Source organism: Manacus candei, unplaced genomic scaffold, assembly GCF_025592945.1.
Source record: "Manacus candei isolate 608988 ecotype Guabito, Panama unplaced genomic scaffold, ASM2559294v1 h1tg000127l, whole genome shotgun sequence".
Taxonomy (NCBI): domain Eukaryota; kingdom Metazoa; phylum Chordata; class Aves; order Passeriformes; family Pipridae; genus Manacus; species Manacus candei.
In genome coordinates, this window is record NW_026138175.1 from 87,205 (window position 1) to 105,172 (window position 17,968).

General features: G+C 45.1%; 1 protein-coding gene across 5 annotated transcripts in view; it reads left to right on the plus strand.

The window, feature by feature from the left end:
• Positions 1 to 17,863, plus strand: part of LOC127462398 (protein argonaute-3) — a 32,797-nt gene extending 14,934 nt beyond the window's left edge. For 2 of the 5 annotated variants that reach the window (XM_051770980.1, XM_051770979.1), the window contains 10 exons: positions 432 to 554; positions 682 to 815; positions 1,240 to 1,424; positions 1,699 to 1,858; positions 2,566 to 2,656; positions 3,461 to 3,655; positions 3,991 to 4,125; positions 4,685 to 4,786; positions 5,848 to 6,047; positions 7,089 to 17,863. In XM_051770980.1, the coding sequence (XP_051626940.1) occupies positions 432 to 554; positions 682 to 815; positions 1,240 to 1,424; positions 1,699 to 1,858; positions 2,566 to 2,656; positions 3,461 to 3,655; positions 3,991 to 4,125; positions 4,685 to 4,786; positions 5,848 to 6,047; positions 7,089 to 7,197 (1,434 nt within the window). In that variant the 3' untranslated portion in view covers positions 7,198 to 17,863. Of the gene's footprint in view, positions 1 to 431; positions 555 to 681; positions 816 to 1,239; positions 1,425 to 1,698; positions 1,859 to 2,565; positions 2,657 to 3,460; positions 3,656 to 3,990; positions 4,126 to 4,684; positions 4,787 to 5,847; positions 6,048 to 7,058 lie in introns of all 5 variants that reach the window. The other 3 variants (XR_007900436.1, XR_007900437.1, XM_051770981.1) reach the window with 3 other exon arrangements.
• The last annotated feature ends 105 nt before the right edge of the window (positions 17,864 to 17,968 follow it).

Sequence of the window (17,968 nt, forward strand, 5' to 3'; positions counted from 1 at the left end):
CAGTGCAAAACTTCTTATACACCCACCTAGGCTTTTCATTCCTTCTTGTCCTTTAACTTAACAGATTGTAACTACTTTCTTAATAGGACTTATTTACAATAGCCTTCAACAATAGCTTGAGTCTGTAGTACAGGCTCTTGCATTATCACCTCTACAATTGATTCCAAGCTGGTGTTTTATTTACTGTGAGGAAACAAAATGCTTTTGAATAGGCAAACTACAAGTGAGCACTTCAGTAACAAGTGGGAACAAAAAAACATGTCATCCAAGATAACTCCTGGTAGTAATTGTTTTTACTGGGGATTGTGTTGAGCAGTTAAATCCGAGGCTTTTCCAGCGAAATTGTTGTAGAACACTTCTGCAGTGTTCCTGTTACTCTGTTGTTTGTTATATGAATTATAATCAGACACTTCTGTAACCTCTTCTTCTAGGTGAGAAGTGCAAATTACGATGCAGATCCATTTGTCCAGGAGTTCCAGTTCAAGGTGCGGGATGAGATGGCCCATGTGACGGGCCGTGTGCTCCCAGCCCCGATGCTGCAGTACGGGGGACGGGTGAGGCTTTGGCTTTTCCTTTGCTTTCCATTCTGAGGAGGGATTTCCTGTGCACCTTGACTACTGCAGGTAGCACAGGCAGCTTCTTCTGCAGCCACTCGAGTGTCTGTTGCTTTTGTTTCCCCAGAATCGAACTGTGGCAACCCCAAGCCATGGAGTGTGGGACATGAGAGGGAAGCAGTTCCACACTGGTGTGGAGATCAAGATGTGGGCTATAGCTTGCTTTGCAACACAGAGACAATGCAGAGAAGAAATATTGAAGTAAGGCATGTCGTGGTTCAGGCTTTGGACTGTTCTCTTAATGAAGTGAAACACGAGTACAGGATTTCTAATGAGCATTTACCTGGGTTAATCATCTGAGGTGTTATAGAGAGAACCCAGGCTGGTTTCCTTCCTTGCTGGAAGCTATAGTCAAAACACTGTGCCTGGGAGCCTTGTGGGGTGTTGGTCCTGTCCCTTCTGGTATCTTGAATGAAATACTTAAGGTGTCTAAATGTTTTGGGGTTTTCCCCCTCATTCTGGCCTGTGGTGTTTTACAGCTGCACAGCCTCCACATAGTGAATGTTTTCTTAAAAAGCTATTTGGAATTGTTGTCATTTGACTACCACAGTTCTTTGGTCCCCTTCTGCTTTGGTTGTTGTGTGCTGTTGCTACTGCAAAAACCCAAAACTGTGCTGCTCTTCAGGGGTTTCACAGACCAGCTGCGCAAGATCTCCAAGGACGCCGGGATGCCCATCCAGGGCCAGCCCTGCTTCTGCAAGTACGCCCAGGGTGCAGACAGTGTGGAGCCCATGTTCCGACACCTCAAGAACACCTATTCGGGCCTGCAGCTCATCATTGTCATCCTGCCAGGGAAGACACCTGTGTATGGTAAGGGCACACCTCTGTCTCTGCCGGGTTGGTCGGGTATCGTTGGGAGAAATTTGCTGCCCAGCGTACGCTAGGAAATTATTTAGGGCCGTTCTTTAGGCATTAGAAACCATGGTTTGTGTCTGAAGATAAACTGGAAGCAGGTCTGAGCACGCAGGTAAGTCGAAAGTTACTGCAGAGTATGTGCACTGAAATTATTGTGACTTAATCTAAGGTCAGAATGCAGCAGTAACCTCAGATGGACTCAGGTTGTCTCCTCCTGTTTGCTTCCCAGCGGAGGTGAAGCGCGTGGGAGATACGTTGTTGGGAATGGCCACACAGTGTGTTCAGGTCAAGAACGTCATCAAAACATCTCCACAGACCCTCTCAAATCTGTGCCTGAAGATCAATGTTAAACTAGGAGGAATCAACAACATCCTTGTACCTCATCAACGGTAAGACTCTGGAGACTGACTCGGGCTTTCTTTTAACAGGTGTGGTTACTTTTGCTACTTTGCACCCAAAATTTAAATATGGCCAAGTTTTAAGTTGAAACATTCTTCTGGTATTAGTACATGATGTTTGAGGTAGAATTCAGTTCCTTCCAGCACAGGTTCTGAGTGGTTGTTGGCCTGTGAGTTCGGTTTTAAGCCAGGTTTGATGAGTATCAAAGGTGAAATGTGAACAGTGGTTGTGTGGGAGGGTATTTTAAAGGCCCTGGGAGACCATCCTACTCTAAGTCCTGTAAACCAGAGTAGTGTGTGTGCCACTGCTCCCAGCTGCAGGGCTGATGCTGTACCACAGTGGGGCTTGGGTGACCTCCAGGCACTGCTTTGATCACCTGCAGCACGGCAGGCTCTGGAAGCAGCTGGATGTGCCACTGAGGTGTAACTCTGTGGCTGTTCCCCACCAGAATCCCCCCTGGAACTGCTCCGTGGCTGTTCCTCACCAGAATCCTGCCCCAGTTCTGGCAGTGTGTTCCCAGTGTGTGCTGGACTCTGTGCTGGGGCAGGTTCCAGGTTCACCTCCTGTGCAGAGCCCCCCTTGCTGAGCCTTGGCCCCGGTACCTGACAGGGCTGAGGCAGAAACAGCCCCCGTGAGCGACGACCTTGTGGCAGCTGCTCAGCTACGAGTGTGACTTAGCACTTTTTTCTTTTTGAAGACCTTCTGTGTTCCAGCAGCCAGTGATCTTTTTGGGAGCTGATGTCACTCACCCTCCAGCTGGAGATGGAAAGAAGCCCTCCATCGCTGCTGTGAGTTTTGTTACATTAACGTGTTTTTTCATCTTAGGTAAATGTTAGAATACAAAATACAACTCATGGACTGTGTCTGTGTCAGATACCTGTCAGGGCTTATGCCAGTTCTTTGTACACATTCCCAATGATACTAAAAGTCATGTCTTTAAAAGGAAAAAACAATGTTTGATACTTCTGTCTGGTTTCTTAGCTCTTTAATTTTTAAACTGAGGTAAGATAGCATTGCTAAATAATATATTTCTCCAAAAATGTTCTCACCTTGGCAATGTTAGCTAATAATGTCCTTGTCTTTTTAAAGGAAAAAAAGTGTAACTAAAGGCCTGGTTTGGCAGAAATATTTTTGATACTTCTTACCTTTTGTGTTGGTACAGTCCAGGAGACGAAGGTGATGGTTGGAGGCTTGGTCAGTCCTCTTCTGTTTTGTCCCCTTGGTATTTTAGATGTCATTGATTGCAGTTATGGAAACTGTGTCCGTGTTTAAAGTGACTGAGGGAAACTGAGGTGTTTGGCCATGTAAAAAGTGAGAAAACTTCACAGGAAAAAGTCTGTCTGGATTATAAGAACGTGCATTAATGAGGTGTGGGACAGAGGGGAAGGCAAGTTCTGTAGATGCATTTCAGGGTGCTTGGGGACAATTTTTGTTACCTCTTCTCAGAAGGTGTTAAACCTGTACCTACTCCAGATTACTCTTGTTTCACATAAGCATCTTTTACTTGAGAATTGCTGCTCTTGGGTTTTTTGCTGTTGATTTCTCTGGATGGATTGGATCTTGAAGCCTTGGCCGCCGTGCTGTGCCCACAGGTTGTAGGCAGCATGGATGCCCACCCCAGCCGGTACTGTGCCACGGTGAGGGTCCAGCGGCCCCGGCAGGAGATCATCCAGGACCTGGCCTCCATGGTCAGGGAGCTGCTCATCCAGTTCTACAAGTCAACACGGTTCAAGCCCACCCGCATCATCTTCTACAGGGACGGGGTCTCTGAGGGACAGTTCCGACAGGTGGGTTCAGCTGGGGGTTTCTTGGAGGGGTTTGTTGCTCCACAGTAACTCCAGGTCTCGTTTTTGTGCTGTTTGAGTTGCTTACCACCAAGAGAGCAGAAAGTAACTGAGACTTTGAGGTCGAGAATTTCTTAATCACATTGGGTAAGAAGAGTTGGTGTTTCTTTCCTGTCTGGGAAGGGGAAGTCCTAGAACTTGGGAAACCACGTATTTCTAGGTGCTTCCTAAGATTACTAAAGCAAAGTTGCACTTGGTGTTGTTAACTACAGCCCCTTTACTAGGTGTTGTGTGTAGAATGCAATGGAAGGAAAACCTGAACTCTTCTGTTCTTGTAGGTTTTGTATTATGAGCTGCTGGCCATTAGAGAAGCCTGCATCAGTCTGGAGAAGGATTACCAGCCTGGGATCACCTACATCGTGGTGCAGAAGCGACACCACACGCGGTTGTTCTGTGCTGACAGAACAGAAAGGGTGAGCACTGCCCTCTCCTAGGAGCCTTGTGGGAAAGCTTCATGTCAAGCTCTTATGCTGCTGGAGGAAATATAGTGTGGGCTTCTCTGTCCATCTGGTTGTCTGTGCACTTAGGGAAGTGTTGGACTGATAAAATGTGGCCCCAAATGGAAAAATCATTGACCTAAGTAGGTTAAAAGACCCCACACATCCCCCTGGAGCTGACGTTCCTGTGAGCAACCAGGACCAGTCCCCAGCAATTGGAACAGCAGAAAGTACAAAATGGTGGAGCCTTTTTTCTGAGTCAGTTGATCCAAGCTGAAGCTGACAATTGGAAATACAAATGTTCTGTGCAGCTCTTGAGGCTGAGCTGGAAAGCCCTGAAGTGCTGTAGGTGCAGTGCTGAGGTGCTGGAGAGCCACCCAGTGTCCTTGTCAAACCTCCCAGGCTGCTCTAGTGGCACATTCCTGAGGCACTTCTTGCACCAAACCCTTGCCAGTGGTGAATAGAAACTTGTGTTTTCCATTAGAGTCGAGCTGTAAGAACAGCTGAGGCCGCACTTACCAAACCTTTTCCCCAGGTCGGACGGAGTGGCAATATTCCAGCGGGGACAACTGTAGACACAGACATTACACACCCCTACGAGTTCGATTTTTACCTCTGTAGCCATGCTGGAATACAGGTACAGTTGCTTCTTTGTAAGTAAACGTGACTTTAGAACGTGTTGTTTTTCTCCGTTTTGCGACGCCTGTTTGCAAACAGTTATTTGGGAGGGAAATGTCATTTTATCTCAGTTTTATATGATATCGCATTATTTTGGGACTGAGTGTTATTTGCTTAAGAGGTGGTGGTATCTTCTGCACCTTTAAACTTGCACTGATGGTAAGTGATGCTTTTTAAAGTTTATTTTAAAGGGGTCACTTTTTTTTGTACCTTTTTATTTCTGAAAATAAAACTTGCTACTTGTATCAGGACATTGCTTAAAATGGAAAAAAATTAACTCCTTAATTTTTATCATGTAAGTGTGACAACATTGTAATGAGTTTTGTTTAGGTTGGATGGGCATGATTTCTTTTCCAGTTTTGAGTCATTGCTATGGTTTTTTGTCTGTCCCTAGGTCTGGGCAAGCTGGCTTTTGGCCCTTTGGAAAAAAGAATTGTATCAATATAAGTTGAAGCAGAAATTGCCAGATGTAGTTTCAGCTCATTTTAATTTATATTTTAATACAGCAAGCCACAAAAGGGCCGCAAGTAAATTTATGCTTTCGATACATTTTTTTGAAAAGAGAGACTTGTTGCCTGGCTAAAGCACAACTATTGACCTAATTCAGGTGCAGTGTAAAATTTAACTGTAGTTTCTAGTGTTCATACTTGAAATTAGGATGCTCAGGAATTGCAAAGAAGTAAAAGCAGCAGTTATTTCTCTGGGAAATGTGTCTTGGTGAGAAACTGAAGGTGGGTAAGAAGTGGTGTAATCATGGTTTGGTCGTGTTGGGAGCAGGTGTAGATCACTGAAGGTTATGTAGAAGGCAGGTGGGGTTTTATCCAAGCAAGAATAATTACAGCAGTATAATCAGGTAAATGTTACTTACTCATCTTTAAGTGCTTTTAGGGCTGACATGAGACTGAATGTTCTTCAGCTGCTGTTCCGTGGAGTTCAGACAGGACAGTCTGACCCCTTCTGAACTTGGTGTGACTTGTTTGTCTGGAACCAGGTGAGTGAATGGATGTTCCCCTCTCACAGGGAACCAGCCGGCCCTCCCACTACCACGTGCTGTGGGATGACAACTGTTTCACAGCAGATGAGCTGCAGCTCCTCACGTACCAGCTGTGCCACACCTACGTGCGCTGCACCCGCTCCGTGTCCATCCCAGCCCCAGCCTACTACGCTCACCTGGTGGCATTCCGGGCCAGGTACCACCTCGTGGACAAGGAACACGACAGGTAAGTGACTGTGTGCTCGGGTTTGTGTCCCCACTGACCTCTGTTCCACTGTCAGGCCTAAAGCCACCTGACTGGGCTAAAAAAAAAACCCACCTGGGTTTGCGTTTAGTTTTTGTTACCTCTGGGACCAGCCTTGAGATCATCACTGCTGACAGCTGCTGCTCTGCATCAGGCCAGGCTGGGTTGGTGGATTCTGTGGAATAACACTCAGATTGAAAGAATCAAGTGTAGTTCACTGAAGTGTTTTGTTATGACTTTGACGTGGTCTGAGGGAATCAAGCAACACATTTAGTTCTTTGCTTTGGGATCGGAGTTGTCATGAATGAACCAAATGTTAAGTGCTTCCACTTATCTAACTCCGTACGTCAGAAATATTTTATAACCTTCAGACCATCAATATATTTATAACAGGCTTATTTTTAGATGAACAAGCTGAGCAGCCACGGTGGAGGGATTTGTGAAAAGCCTCGAGGTTGCTGGGTGAATAGAAGAGTTGATTCTCCTCAGTATTCAGTTCTCTTCCTGGTGCTGTGTTGCTCTGCTGAACGTTGGTGAAGGGTCTGGAGAGTCATATGAGGAGGGGCTGAGGGAGCTGGGGGGGCTCAGCCTGGAGAAAAGGAGGCTCAGGGGGGACCTTCTGGCTCTGCAACCCCCGACAGGAGGGGGGAGCCGGGGGGGGTCGGGCTCTGCTCCCAGGGAACAAGAGACAGGAGAGGGAACGGTCTCCAGCTGTGCCAGGGGAGGGTCAGGTTGGACAGCAGGAGGAATTTCTCCATGGAAAGGGCTGTCAGACCTTGGCAGGGGCTACCCAGGGAGGTTTGGAGTGCCCAGCCCTGGAGGTGGCCAGGGAAGGCCTGGCCGTGGCACTGAGTGCTCTGGGCTGGGGACAAGGTGGGCATCGGGCACAGTTGGACTCTGATCTTGGAGGTCCTTTCCATCCTCGGTGATCCTGCGATTCTGTCGGGAGCGATGCAAAAGCAGCATTTTGATCCAAATTAATACAATTTACAGCCCTGCCTGTCTCTCCCTCGTTCCCTGCAGTGCTGAAGGGAGCCACGTGTCAGGACAGAGCAACGGGCGAGACCCCCAGGCCCTGGCGAAGGCTGTACAGATTCACCAAGACACCTTACGCACGATGTACTTCGCTTAAGTCAATGACCCGGGAGACACTCACCGAGAGGAGAACTTGAGAACTTAAGCCACATACAATGTATGTTTCCAGGGGGTTGGTTTAGGGGCTGTGCCTCCCATCGTGCTGGAGCTGACGCTGTGCAGGGGGCGAGAGGCTCACCCTTAAATTGACACGAGGAAGATTGTTTACTTCATCCAGGAACACAGCACTATTATGCAATATGAAACCAGCCAACTGCTTTTTTGGGGCGGGCTCCCGTGGGAAGCGCCGCCGTCATTTTTTTTTGTTTTTTTTTTTTTTAATTATTATTTCTCGTAGTTTAACCCTCTTCTGCCTTTACCTCAAGTTGCTCGGCAGCACAACTATTGTTGCAAAAAACAAAAAAAAAATAGTAATAATAATAAACTAAAATCTGTTGTGGAATTTAAAAACAAAAGGCAAACCACCTTTTAGGAACAATCACAGTGATTGTTTGGAGGGAGGGAAGTGTGCAAAAAAAAAAGAAAATAATTAAGTTTTTAACCCCCGTGCGTTGAGGAATCCTTCTCCCAGTATTGCCATCGAGCATTCGAATGTGAACATATCCGAGTGCATTGGAATGTGCAGCACTAGCTAGGAAACAGAGAGGGGGGAAGAAGTTTTGCACACTAATCCAATAATTTGAACCTAATTTAGCCAACGGCTGCCTTTGTGTCTTTTCTCACAGCTTTGGAGTTCTCAGCTCCAAGAGTTCCCTTTCAAAAGCAATCCAAGAAGCTCGTGGTTCGTGTGCAGGCAGTAGTGACCCAACTCTTCTTGCTCCCTGGGGAATTTACTAAAGCTGCTGTTTCACCTAGTCCGAAAGTTTCAATTTTTCCTATCTGGCAAGTCCAATCTGTTGAAGCTTCACGTGAGATCCAACGTCCCAGGTTTGCTGGGATGACGTACAGTAACCACCAGAACTGAAACTTTAGAGCTAAGGTCTTTTTGGAAAAAAAAAAAGAAACCTGCTAGTTTACTTGCTGCCTCTCACACCTTAATGTGATTCATATGTATGTGTGTTTGAAGTTTAGCTTCCTTTTGTTTCTTTTATATTTATTAGAGTAATAATAATGCTTTAATTTAATTATTACAGAACATGTGGTCAACATCAACTTTTATTTTTTAGAAGTGTAACCATGTTTATTTTTAAAAAAAGAAACTGACAACTTGTTTTGCTATCTTTTAGTGCAATAAGCGTTCTAAAGAAAAACTGTGTCCATTGAGCTGTACTGAAGCAGTGTCTGTACCACGGACCGTGGGAGAATGGACACCTCCAGGATTTTAAAAGGACAAAGTAAAAGCCTTAATTTTGAAAGGAAAGTTTTATAGTCAGAAGGAATCTTGAATTTTCCTTTTTTAAATCAAAAAAAAAAAAAATTACAAAAATGCTTCTAGACTTCTGCAAGCTTTACTTGTCGCTGCAGTCTTTTGATTTAACAAAGGAATTGGCCTTATTTTTGGCTTTGAAATGTGGAGCATATTTGAATTAAATGGAAAGGGTTTTGTATTAAGATCTCAGTTTTTACATGCTTAGTTAAACCTATTTGACATCAGTAAAATGTCTGGAATTAATAAAAGTTTTTAGGCTTTTTTCCTCTTTGATAATGACTTTCCTTTTAAAATTAAGTTATTGGTAACTTCATTTCACTTTGCAAATAAAGAGGGCTGGGATAGTTCTAACATGTTAAATCGCTGAAATGTGAATCAAACTGATGAGACTCTTTCATTCCACTTTAAAACCAATGTTTAAGATGTCAGAGACAAGCGTTTATTCAACGAGGGGACTGGGGAGTTTTGCACTTTGTAAACTCGTGAACTGCATTTTTGACTGTTTTTATTTGCACTGGTTCATAGTATATTTACTGCAGATGTTTGTATGGGCATTGCTGTTGATCCCAGCCCTCCTGACCTCCACCTGCTCTCACATGAAAACCAGTGGGTTGGTCTAAGTAGCTTCTCTCCTCTTTTCTCACCAAATCCACTGTTTGCCAATATACTGTATTTTGAGCCTAAAATCTGAGCCCGTTTTGCTTCACCAGGCATGAACCTCCCTTTTTTCTGCCAGAAAACCAAGTACTGTATTTTGTGCATTTGTATATTGTATGGAAATGTCCGTAGTGCTGCTCACAACTGTCCACAAGAGCTTTACTAACAGTTAGTGTAGATACTTATTTTATCTCCCAAAATCAAGGAAAACAATGGAAACAGACTAACCTGGCAAAGTTAAAATTGCACTGAAAACAGTCGTGAGGGTGGGCAGGGCTGGGGGTGCTCGGAGAGGAGGTGGGAGGTGGTTGGGGGGTTCAGCAGATCCCAAGGGATCAGGAACCCCTGGAGCCAGGGCTGTTCCCTCTCAGCACCTTCAGAGAAACCTGGTGCAGGGAGGTGGGTGGGACAGAGTCCTTTGAGCAAGGTGGTTTCTCAATAAGTCTCTCAGATGTTTTTCCCAGTCTGTGACCTGACAGTTTTCTCCTAAAGCCTCCACCGGTGCCGTTTGTAACAGGTCCAGCTTAGGCTTTTTACAGAAATTTGTTTTAAAATAATTTTTTTTTTTTTTAAATTCTCTGTTTTACAAGGAGTTCTTGTGGAGTTCTGGCATTTAGGTGAAAACTCCTTTTTACAAAGCCTTTTGACTCTCCTTTCAAAGCTGCTGGATGCTTCTCATCCCACCCACGCTCGGCAACTCGGATTCGAGAAGCTTTTTTGCTCGCTGCTTTCACCAAAAACTAAAGAACCTTCATTGGCAAAGTGACTTCAGTTGTCAAGGTAACGTTGTACCTGGTTTTCATGTGAAGAGTATTTGGAAGTTTTAATCTCTCTTCTTGGTTTTGCAAATATCTACGTCAAGTGCCGATACTTCTTTGTATTACGATATCAAGTTACTGACGTTGTGAGGGCCACACATTAATGATGCTGTAGCTGCTATATTTATTTAAATGGAGATGGACAATTACTGCACTAAGGAATGAGGAGAAAAGCAAGGAATCAAGGTTAGTTAGATATCTTGGGGTTTTTTTCAAAAGAGAAATAATGGTGTGAAATATCAAGTGTAACAAAGGGTGCTGTCATTTTAACTGAGATTAAATAGCCAGATATTCTTCTTTTGTTTAAAAACATATATATTTTGATGTTTGCAGTTTGGGGGTGGGGGGTCGGGATAAATGGTACCTCATCTGTGGTGGCAGTTTCCAGTATATTTTCAGAGTATATGGATTTCTTTTATTTTTGTACCTGCTCTCCTTTAAAAAGAAAAAAAAAATTCTCAGATTTTATGTGCCGTTTGAGGAAATCTTGAGTGGCACAGCAGATCCCCCCTCTCCTGGTGGGAGCTGGCTGTGGATAGTCCAGAGAGGGACGTGGGCACAGGCTGATGATTCTTCTTGCTTTGCAGACACCGGGTTTATGCCTGTCGGGAAAAGCAGTTCCCGTCTCCTCAGACACTGAGACCTCACTTGTACTTAACAAGTGCCACTAAGTGCTCCCGTGGGGGGAGCAGCCCCAGGGCTGGGCCAGGAGTGGCTGTAGGGTATTGCTGGAATGGTGCTGGCCATGGGGATGGACCCTGGGGTGCCATCAGTGCCCCTCCTCACCTGGGGATGGACCCTGGGGTGCCATCAGTGCCCCTCCTCACCTGGAGCCAGCTGTGCCCAATCCTGCCATCTGGCCACTGGTAGATCCACAGTTGGAGGGAACCCTGGAATGTTTTGTGGTCGAGGCATTAAACTTGTGGCATCTGCAGACAGACCGAGTGACTCCCTAAGTCGCCTTTTGTCCTTGGTAGGGATTTCAGCCGTGGTCATTGGACTCAGGATCGCTGTGTCACTGTTCAGTGTGTCATCTGGTTACACGTGTCCAAAAGTTATTTTTATAGGGTTCATTCCGGCATCCTTCTGGAAGTTTGTTTGGCCACAGAAATGGGTTTTCAGGAGTTAAATGGGTTTCTGGAAGCTGTCAGTCAAATTATTTCAAGATGCTCTTGGTCCTCAATGATTTTCACTTATTCATGTATGAATTCTTGTCCTAAAAAATGCTCAACATGAAATACCAGACAGTCATCTGCTGTACAAATTCCAGCTACAAATACTGGTGTTCTACTAGTCTTAAAGTTCACTCTGGTGAAATTCCAAGCTCAAACTTGAGGCCTTTTGTTTTTCTACACTTTCTTCATATCTTGTCCTGTTCTGATATTTTCCCTGTTTTTTGAACTGAGGGTTTAGAACCTTTCTCGAAGCACTTTTATAACCAAGAAATCACAAGCTCAGATTATGTATGTCAGACCTGTAAATTCAGTTTTCAGAGGAGGTTGTTTCTAAATGGCCATCGTGGTCTCTGGTCAGGCCAGGCTGATGCCCTGTCCCTTTCAGTGCCGTGGGGTTTTGTGGCTGCTACTGGCAGGTTGGTTGGATCTATTGAAAAAATCAAAGGGAAAGATTCCTGTCTTTTTCTACCCAAAGATGGTACTTGAGGTTGATGCTGGGTGTCAGAATATCATTTTTATTTTGGCACATGTTGAAATCCAACTTCACTTAGCCAATTCACTCCTGGTTTTTATACAATATCATGGTTAGAGCTTGAGCTCGTTGATGCTTTCTGCTGGTAGAAGATTTTGTACTTTCTGTAGTTGAGGTATGAGCGAGATGGATACAGGATCCTACATTTTACCTCCCAAGCAGAGTCTTAAGAATCCTGATCTGTGTGACACTAAAACCCAAACTGTTGTCCCTGACTAGGCAAAGGTGCATGTGGAGGGGAAGGAATTGTAAGCGAGAGGTTTGTGAGGGGAAAATATCAAAGCATCGGTTTGGCAGAAACGAGGGTGCTGGGGAGACTCCATCCATCTCTGCACCCCACGTGCCCTGGCCTTTCAGATCCTGTCTGAGGTACCCCCTCACCTGCCACGGGTCGTTACTGTAGGGTTCTTTTCAAACAAAGCAGTTCCACTGTTTAAAACTTGGAATGACTTTTATTTTTTTTTTAAGCAAGACAGTCCTCAGAAAGTGCCTTTTTAGAAGATGGTGCTGTAGATTTTTATTTTCCAGTTGTACGTGGCTGCAAATTTAAGATAAATTATTGAAAAATGCCAAGTGTTTGATAGTATCTTTTAGGTACTTTCAAGCATCAGCTTCTCTGAGTCAGGACCAAGAATAACCAGGAAGGTGTTTTCCTTTGGAGGGAGAGGCATTGAGGAGCGATCACCAAATTCAGCTGGTAGGCTGGGCTTGGGCTGGGTTTGGTCAATGTGATTTGCCTCTTCATATTGAGGGGGTGTGGGGTTTAGGGTGTGGGAGAAGCTCTAGGGATGTGGTTAGTGTCCAAAGGAATCCATAGCTACTGGAGGATGTCATCTCTTAGGGGTAGAGACATCCCAAAGATCCAGACAAACTGAAAGGTGTCTTAGGAGGATGTCTTAAGGATGGCTTAGGAGATGGTGGGTCCTCACATGGCTTGTGTGTGTCCAGGAGGAATGTCATGGATCACTGGGTCCTTCTGATTCCCAGCTGGGAGTTGGGTGCTCTGGATGGGAGTGGGTTGGGGGGTGGGTGGTGCCATGGAGGGGGTGGGTTCCTGGTGAGTTTGGTGAGCGTTCCTCCAGTCAGGAAAAGCTGTAGACTAAACTATTAAACACTGCACCTCAGTAACCTTGTAATGCTGCATAAAGTAATAATAATAGCAAAGTTGTGCTTTGATGACACTGTAATGTGCTTGCACATGCCTGCAAAAAACACACACTTCCCTTTCCTTTGGTCTGAGTAGCAGTTATGGGACTTTTCTTTTATGATGAGCCTCGTCCTTTCTTGTGATATTTCTGTATATTTATTGGTGGTCTGTGTGCAGCTCATAGGTCTGTGTGTCTGCTCTGTGTGTTGCTTTTAACACTTTATTTTTAGGCGGGAGAAGTTTCTGAATGTTTTGGTTTTCTTCTCCGAATTCAGCTTAACCAGTCGTGTTTGAGAGGAGCCAATAAACCCACTCACCATAGACAGAGGCTTCATTGGTACCTTGTTTCTTTACAACTAAAATGATTTTGTGCATTTTATTACTGTTTATAACGTTGGGCATTTAAGATGTGGAATAACTCGACATCAGTCAGGGTAGGTTTGAATATCAGGAGCTTAAGCGCAGAACTCGCTGAGTAATTCCAAGTGGTATCTTTGCAGGAATGTGTACATGTCCAGACTTTTTCTGGGAGCAAGCAGAGCTTCTGGACATCCTCAATGAAATACGTAGGGCCCAGAGTGCCAGCGTGGGGCAGTGCCCCTGCTGAGTGCTCACACCTCCTTGTGAGGGGACGCTGCCCGAGGACCGTGCGGTGCAGCCCCTGCTCCGCTCCCCAGGCACAAGTTGACTCTTTTTGCTCTGTGATTTCTTCTGATTCAACTTCGAGACCTGAGTCTCTTGTAGTTTGTTACCAACTTTCTTGTCTTATTACAGTGCCCAATGCCACTGTGTTGGTATTTAAGCTTGCCATGATGTTCAATTGTTTTATATTCCCAATTTCTTAGTGTTACTAGAGTAGGGTTTAGAAAGCATTTTTCAGTCTAAGTTCTGAGCCAAAACTGTGTCTCCTGTCCTTTTTAGTAGTAGCTGTTTTTATCTTTTAGACTAAAAAGGGCCAAAAATCTTGTACCATCAGCTTGTTTGCAGCAATATTCTCCATCTCCTCCCTCACCTGTGAACTGGTTTGTTTCTCTCTACATTTAGCTAATACTGGAGCTGTTGAGATTTAGAAGGAAGTTGCTGCCTTTTCTTTCTATCAAAAGAAATGACAGAAGAACCTGACAAAGCAGGTTTCTGTTGGACATAAATCTCTTGCCTTGGTGTCAATGAGCTGCTGCACACGAGGTTTAATTCCAGCAGAAATGTTTCTGTTTCAGTCATTTGAGGGTGTATGATGATGTAAAGTATCCAAATTAAATAGGAGCTAATAAACCACTGAAAAGAGACACTACTAAAATACTTCAAATTAAAAAAAAAAAACAACCAAACAAAAGGTCCTTTCCAACCCAAACTGTTTTCTGATTCTGTGATCACCTGAGGAGAAAAGCATTTTCCTGTGTATTTTAACGGTGCCTGTTCTTCTCCAGGACTGTGCTGTGAGCAGGTGGCAGTGCCTGGAATAGCTGCACCCTGAAATCAAAGTGTGGTTTATCCACACCTTGGAACTCCTTTACTTGGATCAAACCAGGTGCAGGTTCCAGTAGATTGGTGCCACCTGAACCAACAGACCCGAGGGGCTTCTGAGCAATATCTGACCCCTCCAGCCAACACAGAAGCCCTGACAGATTCCTGGTTGCCCTGAGGTGTGTCTGGCTCCCAGGAACAGCAGCAGGCAGGTGTAGAGGTAATTTTGCTGCAGCACTACAGTTGCTCTGCTCCTCCTCAGCTCTTGCCTACCTCCCCTTTCCCTGACCAGGCTCACTCTCCCTCCCCTGCCTGGGTGGAATTAGCCATGTTGAGATGCTGTAGCTGTGTGGAACACAGGCCAGCTCTGGATCTGAGGGTGGGGCTGAGATGGTGACAAGAGCCTGTAGAAATGAAGGACTGGGTAGGAGGTGGGTGGGTGTTGGTGAGCTGTGATCAGCTCGAGCCCTTCAGGGACATTGATGGGGACGTCAGCCATGAGCTTGGTGGTCCTGAACTGTTTGTGCTGGACTTGAACTCACTGAGAGCAAGCATGTGCCTTTTTCTGACCAGGAACAGAGCTGGAAAAACCTGTGTTTGCATTGGTAGGATGGTTAGTGTTTTTCTGGAACTGTTTTTAAAGCTAGAAGTGCTTGGTCAGAATGGAGTTGGTTTTGTGTTTGAATTATTTAATCAAAGCGAGCCCTGAATTATTTGTGAATTAGAACTACCCAGAGAGGAGAAGCTTTTAAAATAAGTGGTTTCTGAAGAACAATGTCATCAAATAAACCTACTTCCTGGTAGACTTGCAATTTTTTTAAGATAAAATTTAACCTTGATGTGTTTATCCAATAAGAATCATTAATTCTGCCTTTCTTTGAATGTTGCCTGTCCAGTGATGTCCTCACTCTTTACTGTGCTCCTGCAGCTTTCCATACACTCCATTGCTTCTCCCCTCTCAGGGATGTGGGGAATATTGTCCAGGGAATGTCGGGGAGCAGTGCAGAGCTCTGATTCAGTGGGAATGTGGAGGTGAGGGTTAAACATCACAGATAATTCCTCGAGAAGCAGTTTGCCAACAGCAGGGAACAGAATCATGTGGTCGCTTGGGAGAGACAAAGTGGTGTGAGGGGAGGAACAATCCCTCATCCTCTGACACCAGGTACCTGTTTTAGACAGTGTGCTGTGCAGAATTAGACACCTCTGTCCTTAGATGCCAGTTTGAGCTTGCAGCTGCTAAAAAAAGTGGATTTTCAGACCAAAATGGAAGAGTTTTTCCATCAGGTTCTATTTGATGCAGTTTTGAGGTACTGGGGAGTTGTCCAGCCAGGAGCTCCAGTACCAGCTGGCTCTGGAGCGAGTTCCCTCTCTGACCTGGGGGAAGCGACTGCCTCGTGTTTCATCTAGAAAATGTTGGTGATGGTTCGTGTCGCCTTGTGAGAGTGAGTTACTGGGTGTTCTGGGGTTGAACTGTGGCAATGGTAACTGCTTGATACAAACCTGTGCACCTCTTGCACGTTTGCATCTGCAGTGAATCTGGTTCTGTTTGGAGCCTGTGCTCTTCCCTTCCCTCCCATCACAGCTCTGCCCGAGGCAGAAGGCACTCGGGGTCGATCCCGTGATGTTTGACGTGTTGCTTTCTTTTCAAATAATCCATTTCTTGTAAAACAGACAGTCAGAAGGCAAGTTTATTTAAATGGAGGGGCTTTTTTCATTGCTGAGAAGTATACAGGTCTTTCAAACACATCTGGCAGTTGAAAAATTAACACCGTAACACTATCTAGCAACACAAATACACAGACTGTGTTGAGTTTAGGGCTATGCTGGCCCATAAATCATAGGTCCACAACCCATTTACATACAGGTGTGCAAAAATTAGCTTTTAAAATAGTTACTAATAAAGTTTCCTTGTGCTTACACTTGCAAATCTCTTGAATATCTTCAAAACTAGTTTCTTTGATAGAAAAATCCGTGTCTTGCTGGTTAGTGTCCGCTCAGACCTAATAGCAAAGTGATGCCCACTGGAGCAGTGGAGAATTTAAAGGACTCTTGGGAGTTTTGGAACCCAATGGAGTGCCAGCAAAGTGGAAACTTGAGTAGTGCTCTTCAGGTAGTGAGGAGAATTGAACACCCACAAAACTCGGTGAGAGGAAGCAACTTTGCAGTGAAGAATGGCTTCTCCTGGGTACTCAGTTTTGCACATCACTGTGGCTGTAGTGTTTAGCTTTCTTTGACTTGACTTCTGTTTTGCAGCGAAATCTTCTGATTTTTGCAGTTTTCAGTGTTGAATCTCACCTCGAGACAACTTCCTGTTGTTTTCCTGTAGAAAAAACCTGCTTCTAGCTCGTTGCGTTCGGTGTCTGTTTGCAGGCAGGTGTGAAAAGGGAGCTGCAGCACAGCAGTGGAGCTGGCAGAGCGAGTTTTGGGTTGGAAATGTTGGGTTTACAGGCACTGGCGTGCGGATCAGCATTCCATGGATGCGGTGACGCTTTGGGCTCACAGGGTACAGACCCTCCTGTCTGTTGTTCTTGTCCCTTCCCCTGGTGGGAGCAGTTCAGCTCCCCCAGGTAACCTCGTGGTGGATAAATGGTGCTTGTTGGGGAAAAACTGGGCTGTTTACCTGGCTGGAGGTGTCTGATCATGGACAAGAACGTTGTCCTTTAAAGCTTTCACAGAAATCAGTAGCATTTGGTATGAGCCAATCTAGAAAGGATCTTCAGAAGAAGGTGGCTCAGGTGGCATCGTGTGTGCCATACACATCGTTGGCCAGTGAGCTGGGTTAGTTTTGGAAACTGCTGGAAGAAATGTAGCGCGTAGAAATCTTGCGTATTTAAGATCATGTGTTTAAATTGTTAAAAAAAAAAAAAGGAAAGAAAAAAAGAAATCATGCTGTTTGGGATTCCTTTTCCCAATAAAATTCTAATAAACCAGCCCAGGGGATCCATCCCCTCCCATGTGTCTGCTCTCTCTCATATGCTGGTAACTGCTCCCCTGTTTTGGTGTCCCGTTGCTTCGGCAGGAGCGTGAGTGTGTTCCCACCGTGAAGGTCCTGGGGGCTTTCGAAGCAAAAGGGAATTATTTTCAGGAGTAAAGCAGAGCTGTGACTTGAGACGTTGCACAAATAGATTGTAGATGGGTGGCAAACAAACTGGTAAAAGCCTTTATTTTTACTTAACCATCTTGACCATGTGTGCCTCTTTGTACCGCGGGCGTGGGCTGCAGCCGTGCGGGGTGGGAGGGAACGTGTTGGTGTTTGAGATGTACTTGCTAAGCAGAAGCCGTGTCCTCTGCCCCTTCTCCCTTTCCGGAAAAATTGTTCTTGCCAAAATTTTCTACCTGTTGCAAGAGTTGCTTTCTTTCCAGCACAGTAAAATGTCGACTTCTTTCACTGTTCCTTCCCTCTCGTAGGCATCTGTAACCTCTGTACGACTGTGTATAGGACACAGCAGTCATCGATCTCTGCTGGCTATAGATACCATCAACTTGAGTGTATTGTAAACGAACCGTATTCATTTGAAAAATAAATTTTTTTTGAAATGCATCTGTGATACTTTATTTTATTTCTACTTGCATCGTTTTAATTTATTCCCAGAGCCAGGATCTGATGGAGGTGGAGGTGTTGGGCTGGGTGGTGGGATCTGCGGGG